This window comes from Oryzias latipes, chromosome 19 (genome assembly GCF_053564925.1).
Source record: "Oryzias latipes strain Hd-rR chromosome 19, Olatipes_Hd-rR_3.1".
In the NCBI taxonomy this organism is placed as follows: Eukaryota; Metazoa; Chordata; class Actinopteri; order Beloniformes; family Adrianichthyidae; genus Oryzias; species Oryzias latipes.
The window spans coordinates 12,004,894-12,032,471 of record NC_136255.1 but is presented as its reverse complement, the minus strand read 5'-3'; the positions used below and the strand labels follow the sequence as shown (position 1 = coordinate 12,032,471).

The 27,578-nt window shown below is 39.8% G+C and overlaps 1 protein-coding gene across 2 annotated transcripts; it reads right to left on the bottom strand.

The window, feature by feature from the left end:
- Positions 1 to 38: 38 nt before the first annotated feature.
- On the bottom strand, positions 39 to 26,452 carry LOC101168498 (neurabin-2). Of its 2 annotated transcripts, none has more exons than XM_023949443.2 (11): positions 26,335 to 26,452; positions 24,746 to 26,238; positions 9,836 to 9,968; positions 8,582 to 8,702; positions 7,406 to 7,510; positions 6,520 to 6,652; positions 4,458 to 4,610; positions 4,290 to 4,343; positions 3,966 to 4,195; positions 3,787 to 3,892; positions 39 to 1,275 (listed from the first exon to the last, which is right to left on the bottom strand). In XM_023949443.2, exons 2-11 carry the CDS (start codon positions 26,000 to 26,002, stop codon positions 1,225 to 1,227), a joined length of 2,343 nt encoding a protein of 780 aa, XP_023805211.1. In that variant the 5' UTR covers positions 26,003 to 26,238; positions 26,335 to 26,452; the 3' UTR covers positions 39 to 1,224. The 2 variants fall into 2 exon arrangements, with proteins under 2 accessions (XP_023805211.1, XP_078793187.1); XM_078937061.1 differs by having other exon boundaries at positions 3,796 to 3,892.
- Between the last annotated feature and the right edge of the window lie 1,126 nt (positions 26,453 to 27,578).

Here is a 27,578-nt window from a genome sequence, read left to right as displayed (position 1 = left end):
CTCTCCTGGCTTTAAAATAATAATAAAAAAACACCAAATTGATCTTCACTGATGACCATTTATTCCACAAAACATACAATGCAAAGCATGTGCACTGTACAAGCCTCAATATTATGAAAATAGTCATAACCATGCCTGTTTTTCATGTTTTTTTATTTCTTTTCACCCAGATCTACCTTTTACATAACTGATGCTCCAGTCAGTTTGTATCCTAAAAGCTCACATTTCCACCTTAACTACACCTTAAAAGGAACACCTTGAAGTCTTGAGTCATACAAACATACTGATTATAACAGGTTGCACATTTAATGTATGTGAAAAACCGGTAGAAACCTGGCAGTGTTTTCACCCCCCCATGTGTTTCAACATTGCTGGTTCTAGACTAAAAAGTTCCTTCTCCAGTTTTTGTAATGTTTCTTTTATCAGTAGTTCTAGCTATTATCAGTTACACAAGTCCTTAACATCTATCGGAGGAGAAAAGAGAAGTAGTTTATTTCTAAAGTTGGTCCTTGATCTGAAAGACGAGAAGTGAAACTGGAGGGTTGGTTGTAAAAAGGGAACACATCAGAAAGGTAGGCAGCTAGTGGTCGTCACGGTGACCCGCCATGAATGTAGGGTTACAGTTTGTACACTTAAAAAAAAAAAAAGAAGAAGAAGAAAAATAGAATGCCACCCTCGATTCTTCCGTCCACAGAAGCTCCTCCTTCATGTCTAGTGCAGTCTCGGTCCAATCAAATAAAATTTACAAGCCGCTCATGACTTTACATTATGATAAATGTTATACACAATAAAACTTTTTACAAACCGAACTGATAAACCACACAGTTTCACATCTGTACACAGAAAATAAGGTCACAGAGCTAGGCGAAAAAAAGAAAAAGGACTTTTGTTGTTTGGCAACTGAAGTAAACAGCTTGGTTTGTCACAAAACAAGAAAATTCTGGGCAAAAAATACGGAACTTTAAAAAATAAACATAAAAAAGAAATGAAAACATCTAAAGTTTAACCAATTCTGCATTCCAGATCGTAAAACTTTTCATAAATATTAAACAGAAAAACACGGTTTAAAAGGGTTTAGTGGTTAAACACGAGGCCTGAGGACACAGTTTGCGACCACCACGCTGGAGACAAAACATACCCTGCAGTTCAGTCTAAATACCATAACACTTCTGGTCGTTGGGGGATCATATGCAAATAAGGTGGGGGGGGGGGGGGGGGGGGCTTTTATAGAGGTTCGGATTTCAGTTCCTCCACCCGGCACTCCAGATCGGCAACCTGAAAAAAACAAAAACAGTTCTGTAAGTTCAGGGAATAAAAAGCAGACAACTATAGGCAATATGTAACATATCTGCACATTAATAAACATGTCAGATCTACTAGCTAATTTTTGATCTGTTATAATTATTAAAAGGGGTCTAAAACCAGAGGCTTTATCCCTCCATTTGGCTTTGAAGAAACATGCTAAAAATGTAAAGAAATAACGGGCTTTTAGTTTGATAATTTGTTTAAGTTAAAAAGCTTTACTTTTGTTTAGGTTTTAAGAGGTCAGATAAACAAGCAAAATGATGGTAAAAAAGTTTATTGTTATTAGAATAAGTTGAAAGCATGTATTCTTATCTTCTACTGTCCAACAGTTGCAGTTCAGAGGCAAAAATCTGTTATAAAACATTGAATTGCATTTACAGATATAGATTAGGAATAAAGGCATTCTAAAACAATGTTGTAATATACACTGCTTAAAAAATTAAGGGAACACCTAAACAACTCAATGTTACTCCAAGTCAATCAGACTTCTTTGTAATCAATCTGTCCAATTAGGAAGCAACGCTGACCTACAATAGATTTCACATGTTTTTGTGCAAGTGGAATAGACAAGCGATCAGCAGGACACCTCCAACAACGGAGTGTGACCACAGAGAACTTCTCCGTCTTGATGTTTTCTGGCTGATGTTTTGGTGACCTTTGAATCACGACAGTGCCGTCACTCCAGTTGTACCATGAGACGGTGTCTACAACCCACACCACAGGCCCAAGAAGTGAAACTTATCCAGGAGGGCATTGTCAATGCGAGCAGTGGCAAGAAGATTTGCTGTATCTTTCAGCGTAGTATCCAGACCATGGAAGCGCTACGAGGAGACAGGCCAGCATATCAAAAGATGTGAAGGACCAACAACCCTGCATCAGGACCACTACCTCCTTCTTTGTGCAAGGAGAGACAGGAGCAATGCCAGAGCCCTGCAAAATGACCTCCAGCAGGTCACAAAGGTGCATGCGTCTGCTCAAACTGTTAAAAATAGACTACGAAGGCCTAAGTACGTACAACTCCCATGCAAGACATTTGGCATTTGCTACAGAACACCAAGATTGGCAAATTCGCCACTGGCGCTGTGTGCTCTTCACAGATGAAAGCAGGTTAACACTAAGCACATGTGACAGACATGACAGAGTCTGGAGACGCCGAGGAGAACATTCTGCTGCCTGCGGCATCGTACAACATGACTGGTTTGGCAGAGGGTCGGCAATGACTTGGGGTGGCATTTCTTTGGAGAGCCACACAGCTCTTCATGCTCTCACCAAAAGAGACCTGACTGCCATTAGGTACCGAAATGAGATTCTCAGACACCTTGTGAGATCATATGCTGGTTCCTCCTAATGCAAGACAATGCTGGACCTCATGTGGCTGCAGTGTTTTAGCAGTGTCTGCTAGGTGAAGGCATTGATGTAATAGACTTTCCCGCCCATTTCCCAGACCTGAATCCAAATGAGCACATCTGGGACATCATGTCTCGGCCCATCTGCCAATGGCAGGTTGCACCACTGACTGTCCAGGAATTGGCCTATGCTTTGGTCCAGGTGCGGGAGGAGATCCCCCAGAAGACCATCGTGTGGAGGCCACGCCCACAACTGAGCCTCATTTTGATTTGTTCCAAAGACATTACTTTAAAGCGTGTTTTTCCACTTTAATTTTGAGTTTGATTCCACATCCAGACCTCCATAGGTTAATCATTTCATTTTCATTAATAATATTTGGGAGGCTGTGTTGTCAGTGCATGCAACTGTGCAAAGACTAAAGCACTTAAAACGAATATTTCATTTGTTCAGGTATGCAGTTTCGGAGTGTTCCCTATATTTTTGAGCAGTGTATTTGACAATAAACAGGAAAAAAAGGAGGAGACCTTAAAGTTATAATGATTAAAATATGCCATGTTTAAACTGGCTTTCCTGCATTTTTTATTCAAGTAAATCTGCTACAGCAGAAGGATCTTACTTGACACTGTGTACATTTTATTTTGAAAGGACTGAAATAAAACACAGACATTTCATTTACAGTACTGTGTGATTGTGGTTTTACTTTTTCAGTTTTTAAAAAGCTACTAACAAATTATGATTAATAATGAACTATAATTAATAACACCAAGTTTAATTATTATAAAAATTGTTTGATGTGACACAAGAATGCAGAGTAAAAATTAAAATCACTTCTGAAAAAAATTAAAATAACGAAAGCTTGGCAAGAATGTTTTCCTTTAATGCAACACAAACTGTATGTCTCTTATTTGCATTTGGTGAGAATAAATATTTGCATAAAGTAGGTTTTTGGGAACTTTGGAAATCTGAATATGTTTCTTCAAATAAATTAAGAAATGGCTAACTAAGTAAAAATGTGATTAAATGAGGTTTAAAGACATGAATTGTATTTCTTTTTATTTGTTTGACCTGGATTCCACTTGCTAAATAAAAGCCTCTCTGTAGACAAATTACTCTTCAAGATCTAGTCTTCAGTACCTCTCCTACCTCCTCTTCCAGTTGTCCCGACTCCTCTTTCAGAAGGGAGGTCTCGGCTCCAGCTTGTGCACAACGCTGAGTCTCCTCCTTTAGATATTCGATTTCCCTTTGACACAAATTGAAAAGTTACCTTTTTGTCATATAACAATCAAACACTTAAAGCTTTGGGATAATCTTACTTCTGCTGATACTCCTTGATCATTCGCTTGGCTTTGCTGTATTTGCGCTCCAGCGCCTGATACTGAGCCTGTGTCTCCTTCAGGTGCTCGTCCACCGCCTGACACAGGCTCTGAGCTTCCATCCAGTAGCCTTCCAGCTTCTCCATCCGCTCCTTGTTCTCCTGCAGCGTCTGCTCCAGCTGGGCCTTATCCATGCGCCAGCGCTGCTTGTCCTGCTCCGCATGGTGCAGCTGTAGGGATAAAATCATACTTTAAATCATGTCCTCTTTTCAAATCACACTTTAACCTACAGGGGGTTTAAAGTAATCCTAAATGTTCTCCTACCTTCCTTTTCAGCTGCTGGATCTCAGCTTGGGTCACAGCATGTTTTATTTGAAGCTTTGGCAACAAAAGACAAAGAAAATAACTTTAAATACCTGTGAGAATGTTAGATACATCAGTATTTTTTTAATTACAGTTGACACATTCTACTTAAAGCGCATCGTTTCACACCTCTTTGTATTTATGGGCCAGTTTCTCTGGATCCGTCTCCAGAGGCGAAATGTCCTCGTTCTCTGCCAAGTCAAAAACCTCAATGGCGTTGGGATATGGTGGACTGGTCTCCTCATCCTCATCCTCTTCCTCATCTGTGCCATATTCAGCTCCCTACAGTAAAAAAGAAGGTGTGTTCATGGGCAATAATCCATCATTGAATATGCGCTAAGGGAAAACAATATCAGATACTTGGATAAAAATAAGCATTCAACAAGCATTCAACATCTTAGTTCTGTGCACTGACACAAAATTGCCACTAGATGGTGCTACAAGTACAGATGATTTAAGCACACAAAAGCTCTTCTGGAGCCACACAAACTTCTGTTTTTGAGGCTTAGAAATCGATTTTATAATCCTAAAGTGAAGCTAAGGACAAAATATAGGCTAAAAGGAGTTTATTTTACGGTTGTGATTTCGTCATGCCAACTTTTAAAATTTCTTAGATTTTTATTTAAAAACCTTTGAGAATGAACCTTTGAGTCTGCTGCAAAAATTCAATTTAATTTCATCTTATTCAGTATATCAGATTCCCACTCTGCAAGCTTTCCCAGACACAGATTTTTGTCCCAAGTGATGAAATTATAAAACAGACAGGTTTTTAGAATTATGCCATCCTCTGAGAATTTCCCCTTAAATTCCTGTAAAAAGAAGAATTGATTCACGATGATGTCTTTACAATAACATCCTAAAAATTTTAAAAGTTCAGAAAGGAATTAGGGTTTCCTAAGCAGAAGTCTTTATGCAGAAGAGCAGAACAATGATTCCAAACTGCTTTTATTTAAAAATGTGTATAGAAAGTGAGAACAGATTCAGTTTGTATTTGTTGTCCTCTTCTATTTAACTTAATATTTTGAGTTAAGAGCAGAAAACTAATGCAACAGAAGGGTTTGTCAGTAAGGACTTTCCTCTAAGAAAAGAGTAAGGACTTTCCTCTAAGAAAAGCAAGAAGTTAAAAAACAAGCTTGAAAATTGTATTTTGTGCCATTCCAAAGTGCTATACAAAAAGCCTCCAATAGTTTAGGAAATTAATTTATTAATTAATATTAGCCAGTTTTCTAACAGTATTTTAAAATACATTCCAAATTGCAAAAGCAGAAAGACAAGGAATCACGAGATTTTCATGTACTATTTTGGTGTTTTTTTTTTTTACATTTTAAAGACCCACTCTGATGAAAATGGTGTTTTTTAACTTGTTTTTGTGGCATTTTCCCATGATGGAGGACATGTCTAAAGAAAATAATCTTAAAATTGCATTTCTGAGAATTTCTTGATTTAAATCATTGTGAATCAACAACATCCATGTATGTTTTTGTTTTCCTCGTCTGAGCTGGACTCTGCCTCTAAACTGTACAGCTGAATAACTCTAATATTGCTCCCCGTTTTTGTTACACCGGTATGGTTAGGTTAAGGGTGTGAGAGGCTGTAAGCTAGCAGGAGAGAGTGTTAATAGATGGATGATGGGACGGTAGCAGATTTGCTCTGGTTCCGCTCACAACTCGGAGGGAAATATCTGATGAACTACTGTCACTCTGCAGAAACTATGTCCTAGCGGGAGAGTTTGAACAGAAAGTTGACAGCTATGGGTGACAGTAAGTGGGGGCGGGGTTACTCCGCACCAACAGCCCCTCTACAACTCAGAGGTGAATTTCGAATGGATTACTGTCACACTGCAGAAACTATGTCCTAGAAACAGCACGTTTTTTTTATTTGGACTTAAAAACAGCATAATCCTGATTAAAAGACCACTGAGAAAACTTTAACAACAGACAAAAAGATCATTGGAGTGGGATTTTAAATGTAGTAATTCTATTTAAAACATCTAAATAATTACTTTTGATTAGTACTTATATTGTATTCCTAATATTAATAAAGTTGCCTTTGAGGTTCTTCCTACTTTGATGAAGTTTTTTTTCTCTTAATTTGTCTGGAGTAGTTTTGCGAACATTTTCTCTTTAGCCAAGACAAGTTTGAGATGTTTTTGCAGCATTTTCTTTTCTTTTTTTTTTTTTTGGTGACTGACCTCTTGCTCATCCATGTACTGATTGTACCGCTGCTCCATCATCTCTCTCTGCCAGCGCTCCTGCTCCAGCGTCTGCTGGATCAGCTGGGCCACCTCACTCTGTTCTCCTGGCTTTTCTCGTCCGATCACGAACCTGCATGAAGCATCAATCTGTCTGACTCTAAACTCAAAATTTGATGACATTTAAATCTACAGAAAAAGAAAAAAAAACTCTGCCTCCTTTCAGTTTCCGTTGGTTTTTAGGGGTATTTAAACAAACACTTCCTGTCAACCTGATGTCCTTCACTAACAGATTTGAGCTGCGTTACTCTTCATCACTACAGCAGATTCATCAACAAAAGGTCTGTGATCTTCAAACTCCTTAACAATTATCCTCACAGAGCAGACCACTAAACCCTGAATTATGAATGAGTTCAGGTTACAAAAGGAGCACGCAGGAAAAGCCTGCGTCACTCAGACGCCATAAAGCAAAGGCTGAAAATAGACATGTGGCATTTAGAAATGATGCTGTGGATGGCAGTAGTGTTTGCTGCTGATAACGGTGTTTTCTTTGGCTCCAGAGTGTTTTCTTAAGGCTCTTTTCAGAGCGAAAAAGAAGGAGTTCCTAAGTGCGGAAGGGTGCAATCATGATGACCCTGTGAGACAAAGGATAAAAATCTCAAATCTGGTGGACAGAAAAGGAAGGATGTGGTTAAAGTCGTCTTGCGTGTCAGGAAGGATACTGCTCGACATCTCAAAAGAAAATTTGAAATACATTGCAAACTGAAGCCTCTATAAAAAAACATGAGGCTATATTTTAATTTGAAATTACTTTTATTTGAAATAAAATAAAGTATTTTAAAACAGAGTTAAAGAAAACCAAAAAAAACTTCAATGTAATTCTTACTTGACTGTTCCTGAGGTGTTCCTGAGTACAGAGGCAGCAAAATTCTGGGTGACCCCCACCAAACTGGTTCCGTCCACCTCCACAATCAGGTCATTCACCTGGATCCTGCAGAAACCATTCACAGAATAAAAAAACACAGTTTTAATCTTGTAATCTTTTATATACCGTAATTCTCGGACTATAAGCCGCTACTTTTTTCCTGCGCTCACAGCCCTGCGGCTTATTCAGTGACGCGGCTAATTTATGGATTTTCTTGGTGGCCGCCATGTACGGACTTTCGGATTCAGTGAATGGTTTGAATTCTTTATCTAACAGCAACCACAAGTCATTTGTTTTTCAACAAACTAAGCAGCCAAACAGCATGGATGTCACTTCAGGTCTTAGACACTTCAGTCATGGTTCAAAAAACGAAACACGCATGCCCGGCCGCATCCCAGAATCCTTTGGTGCCGTTAGACCCAACGTGCACGTGATCGCCGCTACAATATGATGCAGCTTTCAAGTTAAAAGCAGCGTGAAAAAATCCACCATCACCAACGGGATTGGAAAAGCCGGTCGGCTGCGTGACGGAGAGAACATACTCAGAGATTCCATCTCTGAGTATTTCTTAATTGAAATTGATTGGTAATCAGGAGCAGACAAAAAAAATGCCATTTCAAAAGCTTGTAGGTGTGACGTAAAAACCTACGATGGCCAGCCACAAGCTCCCTGCTCCGCTCCATCCACTTGTAGATGACTAGATCCATGTGCGTCTTTGTTTTCCTTGTCTGAGCTGACATCTGGCTCATAACTTTATGGCTGGTTAGCTTCAATATTGCTTGCCATTTTTGTTGCACCGGTAGTGTTAGGTTGGGGTTGTAAGGGGCTGTAAGCTAGCGGGGGAGAGTGTAAACAGATGGATGATGGGAAGAGAGTGGGCTTTCTCCATGCCAACAGTCCTGGTCACAACTCAGAGGTGAATTTCTAAACAACTCCTGCCGCTCTGCAGAAACTCTGTGCTAGAAAATGACTCCGATTTTTTTAGTTTCGGCTATAAACGGCATAATCAAATTTAAAAAACCATTGGGAACCCTTTTAGGACGGGTCAAAAGATGATCGGAGTCTGACTTTTAGTTTTCTGACCTTCTGTTAGGTCCCACAGTTAAACCAGCACTCCAACATCCACTGTAAACTCACCTTCCATCTCTATGTGCTGCTCCCCCGTCTGTTACAGTCTTGACGAAGATGCCCAGTTTCTCCAGGCCCATATCAGCCCCTGCACCCATGCCGATGATACTGATGCCCAGGCCATCGCTATCTGAAAAAAAACAATGAACTATCACTGCTGCACAGGGTTAAAGGGCTTTTGGAAGTTTACCTGGATTTATCATCAGGTCAGGTCTCTGGAGTGTAAAAACTTCAATTCCACTGCTTATGGAAAAGTTCTCTTTGCAACTTTAGACATGTTCTCCTATGTTTTAGCTGACACCGATTTTTTTTGTAATGTGGTTATAGTGGCCAGAGTACCATGAAATCTCTGATCTTATCATATGCATTCCCGTTATAGACTGCAACATGAACTTATGGTTAAAAAGCCCTTTGCCTTTTTACACACAGCAGTCCTGATTCCGCGATACATGATCAAGCACTCTAATACACTAATCTTGTATAAAATAACTATGGAAAAAAGATTGAGGCCACTGGAAAATAAAAAAGAAAAGTAAAAAAGATCTATAACAGCAAACTATGACTTGTTTTTCTCAACTCTACTCTGAGGAACAAGTTTGAAAAAAAAAAAGTTAGAAAACCAACTGTCAAAACGTTCATAATTTAGAAATTTACATCAACATTCATGACCCAAAAAAGTCAAATTTCAGAAAAATAAATAACCCAAGATTTATGATTTTAGTAAAAAATGAAATTCTAACTGAAGCTCAAATTCTGAGAAAAACAGTAAGAATTCAAATAAAAAAGAAAAGCCGCAAAAACAACCGTCAAAATCATCAAACTTCAGAAATTTGCATCACCATCTAAGAGGAAAAAATGTAAATATTAGTAAATAATATGTAGAAAAACTACTAACTTGCAATTTCAGTACAATTATCACCAAACCTCAAATTCTAAAAATAAAAGAATAAAAAAGTGATTGAGCCTTTTTCTAAGTCTCGATCACAGTATATTAAATGGCAAATGTGGATTATTTGCTTAATTTTCTTTTATGTGAAATAATGTTGGCATTTAAGGATAAGAAATTTGTACCAGAATCCTTAAGCTGACCTGATGCGAGTCAGATGGAGGCATCCAAATGCTACACTGCTGTAAAAACATTACCAGTCCCTTACTTGTCTCAGTAAAATAATTTTTCCAAACGCTAGAGACTCAAAATGACAAATATCTTTTAAACCTTTGCACAATGAGGTGTCTCATTTAAGGAGATTTTAGCTTTAGTACCTTTCTCTAGCTCCACAGGGAACAGGTCCAGCCTCTCCACCCTCTTCTCCAATTCATATTCAGCTGATGCGGCCATGGGATCCACATCCTCATTACGCCTGTCATAGTCCTCGTTGGGATAGGTGGCAAATACCTGAACAAGCAGAAAAAGAGAGGAAAACACTGAAAATCACATTTATGTATCTTACAGCTTTAAGTGTCTTTCTTATAAGTAGTAGGAAATGTCCTAATACTTCCAAATATATATTAAAGATATGGTACATGCACCATTATAAGACTTTAAACTGCTGTTGTGGTTGATTACTTTTCAAAAGCAGGTTCCTTTTTTTTGGTAAAATGTACTGAATATCATAACACTGCAATGTCATGGTGGCATTTCTGTAATTGGAGGTTATGGTAAAATGGGACCATTCAGTTCACAAAATAACTGATAAAAAACTTCATTGGGATGAACCCAAAGAAACATGAAACCTTTGATCCACTAATGTGTATCCTGCATTGCACAATAATCTGAGAAAGGGAGCATAGATGATCTCTGAAGAAAAAAAAATACAGTTTCTAAAAATTCTTACTTAAAAAAAATAGGACTCTTTTGTTCCATTTAGGGTCTAAAAAGTCCCTCCTTCATTTATTTCTAACAAAGTATCTGCAAATCCATCCAACCTTAAACCGTTCCTGTTCACTATTAAGCTCTGATAAGTTTTGGTCTTTGACTTAAGTTTGGATACTTTTAAATCCTGCATCAAGTGATGATTTGAGTCATAAAAAAAGAATATAAATTTCCAATTTCATCCACACTGTGGGTAGAAGACACAAGAAAATGTGTCTGACAGAACTATACAATTGAAATGTAAAAGAAATTTAAAGCAATAGCAAGATTAGTGCATAGATTAAATGCAGTAAGAGGCCTGCTTTACGCAGATTTCTGCTATGCAAAATAGCAAAAAAATAAAGTAGTTTTATTGAAGAGCATGTGTTGCACAGTGATGAAACCCAGAAGGGAGAAGAACTGAAAGTGGAATGCAAAAGAGGCAGATTCTTTATGAGATGTGGTTGGATTCAAGATTATTCGACAAAGCTGCAAAGACATGGCTGAAACTGGTGGCCTTTTTTTTTTTGCAAAATTGTGACCACAAAATTAAAAAAAAGTTTTTAAATGCCAATTTCAATTCCTGAAATCCACTCAAGCTACCATATGTAAAAAAACAAAAAAAACAATGAAAGACGTGTTTGATCTATTAATAAAGCTACTGCTCTCACCCCTACTTTAAAAAGTACTTTTCACATAAAACTCAAAGTAGTGAAACAAGGCATCAAAGAAGCAGATGCTATTTTTGGAAACTGCTAAAGCTGTTACAGTCTATTGGAAGTTGTTGGGATTCGAGCTGATATCCATAATTTCATTTCTGGTTTGATTATGACTGACCACCATTGCTCATGCAGACATAATGAAATTCAATTTCATTGTTTCAACACACAGCCACAGTCTCTTCTCCAGACCTCTGAGGCATATCATTTCACAGTGGTAACCAAACATTCAGGGGAAAAAGAAGAAGAAAAAATCAATCACAGCCACTGGGAGCTGCTTTCATGAAGACAGAGGACTCTGTTTGGAGGGCTCAACTTCCCACATTCTCCCTGGTCTAACAGCATGATGGTTTACATAACCTCCTCCAGCATGCTAATGGAGGCCTTGCAGGTGCTGTTCACACAAACCCACACTCGTGCGGAGCGAGTTGAATCTTTAAGAGCCTCGTTTTCAGTCTCCTGAGGTGATTGTGTATGCAGCCCCTCATGCTCACCACTAGCTGCACTAATTCAGAGCCAGAACTTTCCCTTGACAATCTTACTTCATCAAAGTTGCTCCTGAAACCATTTTGCCCCAAAACCAATCAGAGAAATACATGGTACTTGTGCAAAAACATTGTACAAATAGCTATAGCATCAAGCTGCTTTAGGCATCTGACCCATTTTTTATTTTGCTACAATATGACAAAACTTTCTTGTTGTTGAGGCCCTCTGCTAAATGATCCTTAGGTTGCAGCCCAGTGATTCCTGTATTTTCCACACTGTAAGGCACACTGGATTACAAGGCACACCGTCAATGAACTTATGTCATATATAGGAAGCACCAAGCTATAAGTTACATTAAACGAGAGAAAGAAAATCAGAGATAAGTCAGTCAGTCAGACTGTGTTTACAGTAACTTGACCTGTTTTTAACACCCTAAATCTTAGCCACGTTATCATATTTACAATACCAATATCTCTAAAACTGAGTCAGTGACTACGCTTACTCCAAACCTTGTTAGTAACACGTAAAAAAACAGTCCCCGCTACACGTTAGCTGCAAATATCATATTTACAATAACACCCAACTCCTAAACAGAAGAGACTGACATTTTAATAGAGTGCCATGCACTTCTCAAAATCGCCTAGAGATCACTGAAGCACAACCAGAATCAATCTACATAAAAGGTGCTCCAAATAATAAGGGGCACCGTTATTGTTTAAAATAATGAAGGATTTCAAGTACGCCGTATGGTGCATAAAAATACAGTACTCTAACACTACTGTAATTTTTTAAAGGATGAAGAGATTCACTGTAAACAAAAGTTTAAATAAGCATAAACTACATACAGGTGATGTACTTCTATTTAAAAACAATTTGTTACCTTTTTACTTGGCTAATAAAGCAAAATCAATTTGAAAAGGCCTTTCTTTTTAACCTAAGGCTATAGAGTTTTTTAAATTTCAAATAGGACTAATGTGGCTAAAAGAATTCTAAATTGCTTACTGCAGCTGGGCCTGCAACAGTATGTCAACAAATGCTTCAGTTTACTGGAAGTGATCACATGAGCAGAACAGACTGGCTTTTGATTTAGATTACCTTAGAACTCAGCGGGATTACCCAGAATGTGGATTAAAGAAGATGCATCGTTTCCAACACAAGTAGCAGCATGCAAAAACAGCAACAAGCAGCATAAACCAGTGCAGTGCCTCACTTGTGGCTCCTGAACCCCTCATGCTACAAACATATAGTTGCAATAAAATCATTATGGCAATGAAAACAAGCAACTACAATCAGGTGCTTGTCCTGCCTGGCATTTAAGACCAAAGGACAAGCTCAGGACTGGTGTCCTCTTTGGAGACCAGGAAAAAGTATCTCTGCCTAGACCTAACGCTTTCCCTTCCAGTTGTAGGATTTTTGGCCCTCATTATGTGCAATGATCCCACTCAGGGTGGACAGTGCAATTGGGATCTTGCATGATGTAACCTCTGACCTGACTTAAGCATGTATAGATTAACTCTGCGAATGGTGACGTGGATGCCTTTGGAAGGTAAACATTGGGATTAAAGGCAGTGTGGTGGAAGGGGGGGTGGGCGCCCAAGGGGGGCTGGTCTGCGTTGTTCCAGTTGTGGCAGATAGTAGGTCAAAAGGAGCCAACAGATGGCCAGGAAACTCCCTTCCTCCCTCCCTCCCTCTCCCTTAGCCACCAGTCGCCCGGGATGTCCTACAAAAGCTCTGTAGAGCCATTCACCAGCCAACAGATTGCGGCTGTGACGTCAAAGAGCACACGCATTTGTGATGGGTATTAGAAGCGCTGACAACTACCATTTTACAATGGAGGTGATGTTAAAAGGAGATAGCTAAATGATACAGCTGCTTTGGAATCCTCTGATCTAGTGAAGAGAGGTTGCAACATGATGGATGGCCTTCTTGCTGTGACTGGATTGCAAACTGCAGCTTGAAAACTAGCACTAACGCCCATGTTCCACTGTTAACACTTGCTTTTTAACTACTGTACTGTTTCCTCCTTCAAATTAAATCTTATTTTGTGTTTCACCAATAAAATGAATAAATGCCGTCTAAAAAAAAAGTAGTAAAGGAGCATGTCAACCTGATTTTCACAAGCTGATTCTCTCCTAAATAGAAAGTAGAGCTGGGCGATAAAATGTTAATTAAAAAGATCGCGATATAACTTTTTCTCGACAGACTTTTATTTTGAAGAGCCCGATATTAACTCTATCAGAAGCTGCTAACCTAAATGAAACGTATTGGGGAACCTGTGAAATGTGTTTTGCAGAACATCGGAGCATCTCATTTTCTGCTTTTATTGAAACTAATAAATTGAAAAAAATGCTAAATATTTTTTGGGAAATACGATGGAATTTATGAAAACTTGAAAACATTAGATGCATTTTCTTAGTAATCTGAAAAAAACAGTTGCATCATGTTCCTTCGGTGAATCTGTTATGTTTAAAGTATGATAGGAATTTTTGTTTTTAAATCTAAAGGAGATGATTACACATTTCTCTTATGATTAGGAAATAGCTGCTTTTTTTTTCATGCTTACATTATGTTAATCAGAATGCTTTGATTAGATGTCACAGTTAAACTGTAGGGATGTTGCCACACTGATGCGTCATTCCATCTTTACAATGATGGCTTTTATAAGTAATTAATGCATAGTCTGTGTATTTTTTAGCGTATTTGATCGTATATGACTCTTTGCACAGCATGGACAGCATGGTAAAATCAGTGCCGAAGAACTGTGTGGTGTGAACATGGTCACATGTTCACATGAACATGAACATCCTCACTTGTTCACACCGCCCTCGGCAATGGACATTCAAGCAACCATGTTCAATGAAAAGTCAAAGTATACATGCGCAAATGTGCATTTCAGGCTTCCTCATTCAAAACTGTCACGTGAAGCTTTGCACATTTTAAGACCGTTTTCAGGATTTACATACAAAACGCACAGCCATTGAACGGGCATTCAAAGTTAAACCAAGTGGACCTTTGACCAATCTGGAATTTGGATTTGGTGGCGACGCATGGACGATGTCCCTTTTAATTAACCAAAGTGAAAATTACTCATGAAGAAGAAATTTATAATTGCGGTTTGCTCCCGGCCAGAATTATATGACACCAGTTCTTTCATTTATCGTAATACAGTTGTGAAAGAAAAAGCCTGGAGCAAGATTCACAAGATTTGCACCACTTCAACGTTGCGCACCAAGCCACAACTGTAGGTGGAGGACATGGGTAAGTAAACAGTAGATAAAGAAAAAGAAAAACACCATGAGCCAAATGTGTGTTCAAGAACCAGCGTTTTGTGCATTCTTTAACACTCATCACATGCCTACTTTGAATGTGACTCTAAAGTTGAGTGCAAGTTGCACATGTTTTCAGTAATGACATTTAACATTAATGTACCTTATGCTTCAATAGCAGTTTGTTTCACTTTTGAGATAGAACGTGCCCCCAGTAGATTCAATTCATACCTACTTTTTGTGCAGTTGCAGTAATTAAAGCTCATTTTAGTGAAAAAAGTAGACGACAGCTGTGTTGAAATTTAACGCATTTTGTTCTTTGAGGACTGTCTTTCAGTTACAAGTGGTTGTTTGGTAAAAGCATTTTTTGTGCACAAAAGCTTCAGCCTAGAAGTTAAAGATCGGACACTTTAATCAATGCAAAGTTATTACAGAGGTCAGAAGAAAATAAGTGACAGCTTTTAACCATTAAAAACTAAAGCTTTAGCGCCAGTGTTTATGTTCTTGCAACTACTGTAACTCTTCAACAGATTACGCAATTTACCTGATTTCAGCCCATTCTGTCATAGAGAAAATCGAGGTTATGGCAAAATGTAACATAACTAAAATAAAGTGTTGGATATCTTTGCAAAGCCCATATGAAAAGCCACTTTTCTCCTAGCCAGAATCAGCTGAATAAGTTGTTGGGTTGAAGAGTTACGGTACATTGAAGAGCGTGTGTTCTTTAGTGTTGCTAGCGACATCTCCAGTCTTAAAAGGTTAAAAAACAACAACTGAGGTCAAAGCGTAACACTTTTCTGTCTCTTTTGTGTATCTTAGAACTGTTGAGGAAAAAAAAAACCTTAGAAGTAAACTCAACTTGTGTATTTGTGCATTGTTATGGGGGTGCACGAATATAAAGAATCCCCAGAAGCGATGTTTAAAACTTTAGGGTTAGGTCTAAAATGTATTATATAAATCTTAACAGCAAACTACCATTTTAAGAATAATACATTTTAAATAAGGACTTCTATTTAAAAGAAAAAACGTTCCCCATCCCAGTCAGGGCCTGACGTAACCATTACCAGCGTCTGCAATTTTTTTTTGACAGGATGATGACAGGCTAATGAAAACCAAAAAGGCACAGAGAGTAGGATGTGGTTCGTCGCAGTAACCTGAGCGAGCGGGTGCACAACACAAATGCTTACAACCCACCCCTGCAGGACTGAGAAGTGGGACAGCATGACCTTGCTGATAATCTGTCTGGTCTTCGGCCCCTCCTGGTTGTGAGTAATGCACTGCATGAGATGCTCCAGGCCTGCTGAGTCTAACGCAACAGACAGTTTGAGGATACTGTGACATATGGCTACTTTTTTGGAGTGGGGGGCTATTTCACTGACCTACGCAATAAACCCAAACCACCAAAAATGACATGCAAGGGTCCAATATTAGTAACCTTCATATTCTAAACATTCCTTACTAGCCTTATATGTGATTTTACCAAGTAGAAGCCTCTATCATTCCTGGAGTTTCTGAAATGGGGTCCTTCCTAGACTGCAGTTGCATAATGCCAAAGACAAAGAGGGGGTAAATAAATTGTGAGTGGAAGTCAGGTAATGAGTGATCAAGGTGATGCTGCCGTATGAGGAATCAAATCGGATTATTTTTGGTTTGAATAGACTGCATCACAAATCCAATAGGGATTATCTCTTTTTAAAAATCAAAAAAAGCTTTTTTCATAGGAAGAATAACTGAAGAACAAAAATTTACCAAAACGCTCAATCCAAAACTGGATTCCTTTTCTTTTTTTTTTTTTAAACATAGCTAGTGTAAACAAATGTGGCCGCAAACAAACAAGCTATAAAAATAAATAAGAAATGAGAGGCAGCTTCCTGAGCAAAGGAGGCGGCTGCTAAAAGCGTGGAGAGTGTGTGACGCTAACAAAGCGGCTATTTATACAAACTGTGGCAGCCTGGTGACAAAGAGCGAAGGGGATAGAAGAGAGAGCCAGACAAAAAGAGTCAGGAGGAGCAAACACTCGAGTCTGCTGTGGACTGTCCCCAAAGCAGAGCTGCTGTTTAGCCATTTTGCGATGATGGAGACAGACAGACAGACAGAGCTCTGTGCAAAATGGGGACAGTGAATGACGTGCAGCCATTCCAGTGCCTTCACACCAGCAGACTGACATTTTACAAGAAGCAACATTGTTGAACAGAGAGGGGGAAATATGCACTAAAAATGGACACTTCCTGTTTGGAAGAGGAAAAACACAACCAAGCAACAGTTCAACTCGAAAGCCAGCAGTTTTCCAGTGCCATAACGACGCCACTCCCATTTGATCTCACACCCCTGCTGTTGCATCAGTCTCCAATCTAACAAGGGGTCACTCTGAGGATAAAGGAACTCCATTAGGGGTTATTCTGCAATGTTGACTACATCCAAAACAAATCCAGCCAATTAAAGGCAATCAGTTAGGAATTTTTATGGAGGTATTTTTCTTCCTACTATGGAAGGATCAGACCTGACCAGAATAAAATAATGTGTTTATCATAAATTCTGTCTATTTCCCAAAAAATATTTAGCATTTTCTCAATTTATTAGTTTCAATAAAAGTCAATTTTAACTAAGTATCAGAATATCAGATATTCTAATGCTGCTGTTTTTGCATTAATCACATGTACCTGTACTGGTGCTGCAGGTTTTTGGGTTGTCCATGGTTGTCGTAGAGAGGAGCGGCTGCATCTTAATGCGAATGTAGGTGTGTCTTTCAGTTCCCTTGTGGCTTATGCAGCCTTCTTAAAGGATGTCAAGAAAATGGAACGCACAATTGTGGTAAATGTGCTGTGAAGTATTTGTAAGGATAATGCAAGTTGCAAGCACCTATGACATACAGGTGACACTTGTACCCTTACGCAACACTCTAGTCTTTAATACGGTGCACTCACTGTCTCCTTTACTGACTGCATGCTAATACTGCACACACGTAGGACGCCCACACAAACTATGCTCCAATTGTCTAATTTCCACATTTCTAACGGACTGCTTACAAGAAGCACACACTTATTACCTGAACAGCATTGATATGCCCTTTGCTCAGTACGCAAGTTGTAGGGAGGTTGTTTCAAAAACACAAAATCTGTATGACGCAGCTGCATCTCGCCTACTTCACCCTTACTTACCCGTAGTTTAAGGGTAGACCTGCAGAATAAATCACAATATTGTTGGCGCGATATCAAGCTGTGCAATACGCATATCGCAAAAGACGGCGAAAATCACAATAACTGGTAACCTTAACTGTGCTAAAACAATCTTATGGCAGCTTGAAGTATTTAACGAATCAAATAAATCCCATTATGCATTTGACCAATCGGATGGAGTCCTTCACGTTATTGACCAATTGGATGGACTGCTTTTATGTTAGATGTTCCCCCCTTCTATGTAGATGATGGTCATTTGGAGTATCATTTTTAAACTGTTAAACTGTTGCAGTGAAATGGAAATTATCTTTTTGGTTGTTTTGCTATTTGTTCATGTACCACAAGTTATATCGTCATTGCAATATTGATCACCAATATCGCATATGGCAAGTTTTCCTCATATCGTGCAGCCCTATTTAAGGGTATATTCAGACTGAACACATTTGGTCCGCTTAAAGTGAATCAGAGTTTCTTTCCCCTGATAATTCAGAAGAAATTTCCAGTTTAAATACACCCGAAGTGTTCAGCAGGACCTTAAAATTTTATGCAAGCCACCTGCGTGCCCCATACAGCTCAGCCCATTTTTTGCCCATCTATAGCCCGTACCGCCCACAGCAGGAGTTGTGACTGAGGCATTTCATGGGTTTTTCCTTTTCCTGGAAAAACACGAATAGGTACCGCACTTATATCAGTCCATTAAAGGTTAATATTCTCATCACAATAGATCCATAAAGCCATTTTTAGTTGGCAATTTTTAAAAGGCTTTTGACCATACAGACAATACCTACAATCCTTTGTATGTACAAAATACATCTGTGGATCCATTTATCACATAAAATTTAATTCAAAGTTGTTATTATTACTATCCTACTGATTGTACTTGTAGAATTATTACTTTTCAGGGAGCATTTCGGCAAAACCATTAAAAGCTGCAGGAGATATTAAAGGAGTAAAAATTATGATTAGAATTGCTCTTTTAGTGGTTTTAATAGAGAGACATTCTTCAGCAATCAAGAAAATTCATATTTAGTCTTGGACATTTTAATTGACACTTTTATAGATTAATATTTTTTAAAGCTTATTGCAATGAACAACAAGAGACAACACCAATGCTCTTAATACATCCAAGTTCCAACAACTATAATTTCATGAGATGTTTTCTTATTTCCTGTGATGCCTTCTACCATCATTTCATCTTTTTAATATATGAACACTAAGGAGAAATGCTTTTAACATTTGTTCTTTTACTCACAAATGTTTTAAGGTGTTTGAAATGAGATCTTTTTAGTGCTTATTCAGTCAAATGAAAAAAGGGTTAATTCCTTTCTACACTAACCAGTGCTTATTTTGATGACATAAGTATGGCTGAAGACATACTGGACATTTGCAACATGTGTCTGCACAAATTCCAAACCTTAATTGTACAAATATTTGGTTTGAGTTTTAAAAAATAACAAAATTTAAAACATTGCAAAGACTATATTGCAAATGTTATTCATGTTTTGTTGCCAACCTTCAGCTCAAAAACCCTTTCAGACTCACATATAGCTATTGTTTAAAAAATTTCCCTAACATTAGATCATTTAAAGACCCTCTCCGATGAAAATGGTGTTTTAGGCATTTAAAACATTTTTTTTCTGGTGGAAGAATATACAGAAAACGATCTCAAAATTGCATTTTTGAGCATTTCTTTATTCAAATTGTTGTGAATCAGGAGAAGCCGAAATAATGCGGAATAGTATGCGAAATAATATAAAGTTCTTAATTGTGATGTAGAAAACACGGTGGGTGAGTCACAAGCTCCCTGCTCCATTCTGTTTCATCCACTTGAATATGACTAGAACCATGTGGGCCAGCTAGGGTTTGTAAGATAGCGGGGGAGAGTGTAAACAGAGAGCGCTCAGTAACAAGGGAGGGAAGGGGGCGGGGCTGCTCCACCCCAACAGTCCCACCCACAACTCAGAGGCAAATATCTAAGAACTCCTGCTCTGCAGAAACTATGTTTTAGAAAATGACACAGATTTTTTTTTTACTTTGGCTAAAAACGGCATAACCACACTTAATGACCCCTTGGGCCACTTTTCCAATAGATCAAATGCTGATCTGAGTGTGACTTTAAAAACTCCCTCAAAATATTTTACTGAAAGAAATCCATTAAGTTACAACTTCTTTTAGTGGGAAATTACACAATATGTGGAACAACTCAGTTCTGTGATGAAGATCTATGAAAACGAACTGTGACTACCGGTAATTTGAAATAAGAATGAGAATCTAATATTCCAGAAGAGCAGCTGTTGTGCAATAAACGTGAAGCTGCATTCACACTGGGTATGTGACATGCACATTTAGCCTATGGTGTTCACACTGGACGAGAAAAAAGGGGCTTCTTCTTCTTTTGCTATTGTTGACTAGCGCATGTCCACCAACTACAGTTGGAGAAGGCTTGGTGTGAAATGTCGAAGCGGTGCAAATCTCGCCAATCGTGCTCCAGGCTGTTTTTTTCACAGTTCTATTCTGATATGTAGAAGACTTGGTGTTATATAATTCCGGCCGGGCACAAACCGCAATTAGTTATTTCTCCTTCATGACCAATGTTCAAACAGTTCGCACTACCAGGAATTAAAAGGGATGCCATCCATACGTCACTGCCAAATCCGAGGCATAGCGACGTGTAAACACAAGAGTTTTGAACACGGAAGCCAGAAATGCACATATGTGTGCCCACATACATAGACTTTTCATTGGAAAAAGTCGCTTGAACGTGCGTTGCCGAGGGTGATGCGAACATAACTTGAGCAAATTCTATTAAAAAAAAGTCTGGCAGATATGGACGATATCAGGATCCTGCACACCAATAATCCGTTTTTTTTTAGGAGTTTTTCCTTACCGCGAAGGAGGGTCCAAGGGCAGGGATGCCAGTTTAGCTTAGTCTGTTAGTTCAATTTAGTATTTTCCTATTGCACTCTATGTATTCATGATCCTTTTGAGTTTATGTTTCACTTTTTCAAATACCGATACGAAGCCCATCGAGACGACTGTTGTTGTGAATTTGGGCAATACAAATAAAATTGAATTGAATTGAATTAATCTCATTGACAATAATCTAATTTGGGGTTTTTAACCGATACTTTGTGCATATGAATTTTTGAAATAGTTTTGCTCTTTTTAATATGAGCTGTATGCAAACTGATCATTGATTAAGAAAGAACAGCCAAGCGAAGACACCAGTTTTGCAGTTCGGACACCAAAGGACCAGTCTCAGAGTGTAAGCATAGTTGTTTTCACCAAACATTCAAAAACAAACTGAAATTTGTGCTCTAAATTTCTACAAGAGGACAAATTCTTATGAAATCTGAAAGTGAACCGTGTCATATCAACCAGGGTTTTTAAGGGTCCGATTTCTGTGGTGCACGCGTCAAATCTGATGGTACTCCCAGTTAGGATTTTATAGAAAAATGGCTCATTTTTAATGTTTATGGTAGACTTTTACAAACCATTCAAGTCCTGTGGCTTCAAACATGCCATCATTTCCACACCATATTTTCAAATGGTGCTTTTTTTGTGCTTGGTTTTCCCCATAATTTGGCCAGTTAGAAACACATTATTTTTTAAAGATTCTGTGGTGCATTCTTCCATAATGCACGAGACTAGCAATAGCCAGGAATAAGAGCCTTCTATACAAGCCATTCTTGTGTAGTCTGTAATTATGCGGTCAACAACTTTAACCCTTACTGTGCTAATTAAAGGATGATCAGGATTACAAGTGACTCCTGGGTTTTTCTAGTTTCTTTGAAGACTGCACAGCCAGAATATGGTGTGAACTTGTCATGACATTCTATGATAGGAAGATTAACGATGACAATGATTTTTTTTTTTACACAGAATAATCTTTCTTATCTAAAATGATGAAAAAATTATGTTGCTAGCCTTTACAAATTGCACAAAACTGCTTATTCCCTTAGATGATGATTTGATTAATCAAGTGTATTTAATTAGCAACAGTTGGGTGCTACTCCTCTTCTTCACTACTGTGACAGGTCACATGACAAACACAAATATACCTACTACTTAGAACTTTCAAAGCTAAGACATATTCACAGAATATTAAACAAAACAATTTTTTTTTTTTTTATTATTCAATAAACGATTTCAGTCCCACTCTAATCAGCTTTGAAACTATTGGAAAAGTGTTCCCAGTTGTCTTTTAATCATGATTATGCTGTTTTTAGTCAAAATAATATAAAATAAAAACCTGTTAAGCTTGCTGTCATTTTCTGAGTTCATTAGAAATGTGCCTCTAAGTTGTGGGGGGACTGTTGGCGTGGAGCAACCCCATCCCTATACCCTTCCTTGTTACTAAAGGCCCGTACACACCGGGACGAATATTCGCCAGGCGTTATTCGCCAGCGTTTTTCGCCACGTTTTTTGTGTTCACACCCAGGCGATTTTCGCTGACGATGAGTGGAGTGAACATGCAATTTCATTCCCTGACATTAGATGGCGCTTAATGTAAAACAGAAATACTCCTGTACACAAGGTGGCGCTGCGCAACTTTACGCTTCTTAAAGTCGCTTTTCACTCAGAAGAAGAGAGCAAGTATTTACACGCTTGTCAGAATCAAACAAAGAAAACATGACTATTTCAAGCACCAGTAGCTCCAACTGGTGCTTGGTTCGGGGATATTTTAGAATGTCCGTCATTATTGCTTCGCGGCAGTGTAGACGCTACTTGGCGTCTATCTTCTTCGCTGGTATGTGTGCTCAGCAAGGCAGTTTTGTGTTTGAGCGCCCCCAAGTTGTGTTTTACTGTAACTTCAGAAGCTCCAGACACGTGAGCAAAAGCGCCATTCTCATTGGTCGAGTAGATTTCGACGCGACGCGTCGAAAAAAAAAACGAACCCGAGGCGTTTTTTTTTTTTTTGACGCTTTAACGCGTGGCGTTTTTTCGCGTCGGTGTGCACACTCTCGTTGGTGCCCTTTGTTTAGTCACGAGGCGTTAAACGTCGGCGAAAATCGCCGGCGAAATTCGTCCCGGTGTGAACAGGCCTTAAGAGTTTTTCCTTTGTCACGCAACAACCACGCACTACTGTTGAAAGTCTTGCGAGACCTATGCAAGACCCTCAAGCTAACATTAGCAGTTCAACAAAAATGGCAAGTAATTTTGGAGCTATCCAGCCGTACAGTTTGGAGCCAGATGCCAGCTCGGACAGGAAAACAAAGAACTACATGAATGGAGTGGAGGAGGGAGCAGGGATCACAAATACGATCTTTTTCAAACTGTATTTTTTCGACTGCTCCTGATTCACAACAATTTGAAAGTAAATACTCAGAAATGCAATTTTAAGCCTAATTTTTTTTTACATGTCCTCAATTCTCAGATAAATACCACAAGAACATAAAAACACCTACAACACAATTGGACTGAGTCTTTTAGATGCTGCTTTCAGATTTTTATCGTACATTCAATTTTTTTCTTGTCAAAAACCGACTAAAATACTGTAACTGGGCACTTCTAGATAAAGAGCAGCCAGGAAAAGAAGAACAAGAGCAACTTTTGACTCGAGTTTCCATGATAAAGGACAGGAGTGCCTAGTCACTGGAGAGAAATGGCATTCTGTGCGAGGAAATGCGTGTGATGTGCAGTGTCAGGTCCCACTTTGTCTGACAGGCGTCTCTGCGTGCTTGAAAAGCTCGAGGGCAGAGCACAGCAAAAGCGGAGCCAGTGAGCTTCGTGCTGCTCTCCAGATCATTACACCCCAGCAGAAACAGAGACGCTGTGAATCAGCTCCTCCTCGTCTGGCCCTTCTCTGTCGTCTCAGTGGTCCAAGAAGGAGATCACAGCCTTTTTTTCTCACTTGATGTGTCAAAAATTCCTAAACACTCCACTCCAGTATCCTTAAGACTACACCACGTCTCTAAAATCTGCCCCTTTGCAAGTCAATGTAGCTGTTTATGGATGCAGCTTCTGCTGTGGTTCACATTTGCATCATTGCATTTCAGGTGTTGTGTCAGCTGCGCAGTCAGAATGCACCTCTATTAGGTGGAGGGAGGATGTGAAGGAAGCAAACCAAAATGTCAGCAGTGAAAGGAGCTGAGGGAGTTAATTAAAAAGGCTGACAAAGGCACTATGACTGTTGAGCTGCATATAACCTCTAAGGTCTGAGGTCTAATACCTTAAAGTCCCTGGCCGAGCATTGGGGAAAAAAAACGTTCCCAGCGGCCTTTCAATTATAATTATGATGGTTTTAGCCAAAAACCTGTGTCGTTCTGTAGGACATTGGTGCAGAGCGGCAGTATAAATTCACCTTTGAGTTGTAAGCGGAGTAAGTCTTCTTCTACTTCCCATCATTCATTGGTGAAATCAAATCAAAATACCAGCTCGGACGAGGAGAACGAAGACGTACATGGATTTAGTCATCTGCAAGTGGATGCATCATAATGGAGTGGAGCAAAGAGATTGCAGCTTGCTGTTGTAACTTCTACGTCACACCTGAAAGCTTTTTCCAACTGCAGTTTTTTATCTATACTCACTCAGAAATGCCATTTTGAGCTTAATTGTTTTGATATGAGAAAAATGCCACAAGAACATGGTAAAAACACAGAATAACAGGACAGGTCTTTAACAGGATATGAATCCAACTGCACCAACGTGACAGATGTTCCTCGTGTTCTCACCTTGATGGGCTCTGTGCTGAAGCGGATCTTCCTCGAAGGAGGTGGGTCCTCCTCCACATTCAGCCCAGGAATCTCCACACAGCTGGACTCTGGCTCGTATCGGTCATCCTCCTCATCATCTTCCTCCTCCTCCTCCTCCTCCTCCTTCTGGCTTCCCTCAAAGTCCTCCCCCATAGCATTACAGGTGCTGTTATCAACTGAATGGTCATCTCTGACAGTCCTGTCTTCCTCCACCCCTGCATCCTTCACCTCCTGCCTTTCAGCAGCAGGTCCTCCATTTTCCATGCGAGTGTCACCTTGAAGTGTTGTGCAGCCGGATTTCTCCTCACCTTTCGCCTCACTCCGTAAAACTGTTTGGTCTCCCACCTGACCAAGAAGTTCATCACTTTGGCCTCCATTTATGCTATCAGATGGGGGCGTCACCCTCCCTATGTGGCCCCTTGATGGCCCCTCTTGGCCTTTCTGATTGCTTATCTCTCCCTTCTCCTGGTTACCAGATGCAAAGACCCTTTTGGTGATTATCTTTGAGTTCAACACGCCCACCTTGGCGCTGACCCCCCGAGAGGGGAGCGGCGGCGTGGAGGACAGGCGGTGGAGGTTGTTCCGGAGCTCGGCCGCGCGTTCAAACACGGCGCTGAGTTGGCTGACCGTGGGGGACACAGCGTCACTGGTGTCCAAGCTGTCCAGGGACTCGGTGCTGCCGTTGAAGCGCGACACCACATCCAGCCGGCCCTCCTGAAAGCCGGAGGCCTTGTCCGTCTTCAGCAGGACCCTGGTGGTGGCCAGCTTCTCCTGCTGCTGCCTCTCCTCGAAGATGCGCCGGGTCTCCTGCAGCTTGGAGTAGCTCGGTGACGAGGCCCGCTGGTGCCCGTTGTCCGGTTTGGGGTCGAATTTGCTGACTCGCTCGGACACGGTTGATCCGAGCTTCAGCAGGGCGCTGTGGTCCACGTTCTCGTTCAGGCTGCCGGCTCTGGGGAGGGACAGGCGCACGGATTTGTCCGCGTTCCTCGCGCCGTCCTCCCCCTCCGCATCGGCCGGGGACGTGGTTTGCATCTGCTGGAACATGTTCTTGATCCGGTGCACGTTAGAGCCGTACCTCCGGCCCCGGGGACCCTCCTGCAGGTCTCCGTTTGCGGCATTGTCTTTGACGGGCTTCAGGGCCTGCATCCCCGCCTCGTACGCGTTCCTGTGCGGGGATGGGCTTCGGAGCGTGGAGCCCGAGCCGGTGCTCTTGGATGTGGGTTCGGTCTTCATCATGGTCAGTCACGCGTGGGCATGTCTCCCTAACTCCCACGGGCAAATCTTTAGCATCCACCAGAAAGGTGGCGCCCGGGCTGGACCAGCAGAGGGTTTGAAACCCAAACAACAGCTTGCATTAAAGGCCCTCCGCGTCTCCGCGCTGCAATTCCTTTCTAGTGCTGCAGCAGAGAAAGTGAGCACGATGCATCTGTCATTAGCACGCTCACACTTGCACCAACGGGCGCGCGGCCGTCCTAGAAAAATGCATTAGTCATTAAAATAAATTTGCACAGAAAAACAGACTAGGGATGTGAGGCGGATTTAAGCTCAACTGACGACAGATTGCTTACGTTTAATCCCTTTTTATAGGCAGCATCATTTTGATCTCCTCATTCTGGGAGCTTCAGATTTCTGGTCCTCTAGCAGCGGCAGACCGCTGCTGCTGCATGGCGGGGGAGAAGGATCCCGGGTCCGTGTGCCCGTCGACTTATTAATCCACCTGAATTTTTAAAGACCAACTCCATTGAAAATCATGTTTTTTGTGTAATTTTAACATGTTCTTGTAGCCAAAGTATCCCTGCTCTGCTCCATTACAGACAAATAGATCAAAACCCATGTACATCTTCATTTTTCTCGTCTGAGCTGATATCTGGCTCAAAATTGTACGGCTGTGTATCTCCAATATTGTTCACCATTTTTGTTGCACTGATAAAGTTAGGTTGGGATTGTGATGGGTTGTAAAATAGCGGGAATGTAAACAAAAGGTTGATGCAGTGGAAGCTTACTTCACCCCAACAGTACTGCCAACAACTTATTGGTGAATTTCTAATGAATTACTCTCACTTTGCAGAAACTTTGCCCTAGAAAACGACACAGCAACGACACACGAAAAGCATAATCACAATTTAAAGACCCCTGGGAACGCTTTTACAATAGATCCAAAGATGATTGGAGTGGCATTTTGAAATAAAACTAGTGTTCTTTTTTCCTTTTCTTATTCCTTTAATTCTTTTTATTTATGGGGTCAACTTATATATTGTAAATCCATACATAGCCTGTTTATAAATAAATACTCAATTCTTCAAGACCCCTCAAAAAAAGGAGAAAGCATCAGAAAATTGTCATTTTTATGTTTTTGGTTTTTTTTGGAATTGTTTTCGGTCAAATTAAGCAAAGCAATAATTAATAACATAAGGTGAATCTGTTGTTACCATATATGTACATTCATTATTTTGCAAAAACAAAGAGTTAATTGTGAGGCAGTATTAGAGTCCCCTTTGATTAAAATAATTAAATAAATAGATTTAAAAAGATGTTTATCTTCTATAGAAAAAATGAAAATATATCAACAACAATTAAACTATTAAAAGTTTTTAAATGTAACTTTCTAATCAGTAGACCCCTATTTTAATTTTAATTGTTATTTCTTATTTCGTTTCGTTGTTTTTATGTGTGTGCGTGTGTGTGTGTGCGTGCGTGCATGTGCGTGTGTGTGTGTACACTACACAAGTTTTTGACAAATTTTGTCACTATTGAACCCACTAATGGTTAGCACTAGGACCCAGTAAAAATACCGCTAACGTCAAACCTCCTC

What these genes read in the sequence shown, in the direction of transcription:
- LOC101168498 (XM_023949443.2), bottom strand. Translation starts at nt 26,002, where the DNA reads ATGATGAAGACCGAACCCACATCCAAGAGCACCGGCTCGGGCTCCACG. An exon ending in AGTACATGGATGAGCAAGAG is followed by an intron (nt 4,611 to 6,519) that starts GTCAGTCACCAA and finishes TTTTTACTGTAG; the next exon opens with GGAGCTGAATATGGCACAGA. An exon ending in TCCAGCAGCTGAAAAGGAAG is followed by an intron (nt 4,196 to 4,289) that starts GTAGGAGAACAT and finishes TTATCCCTACAG; the next exon opens with CTGCACCATGCGGAGCAGGA.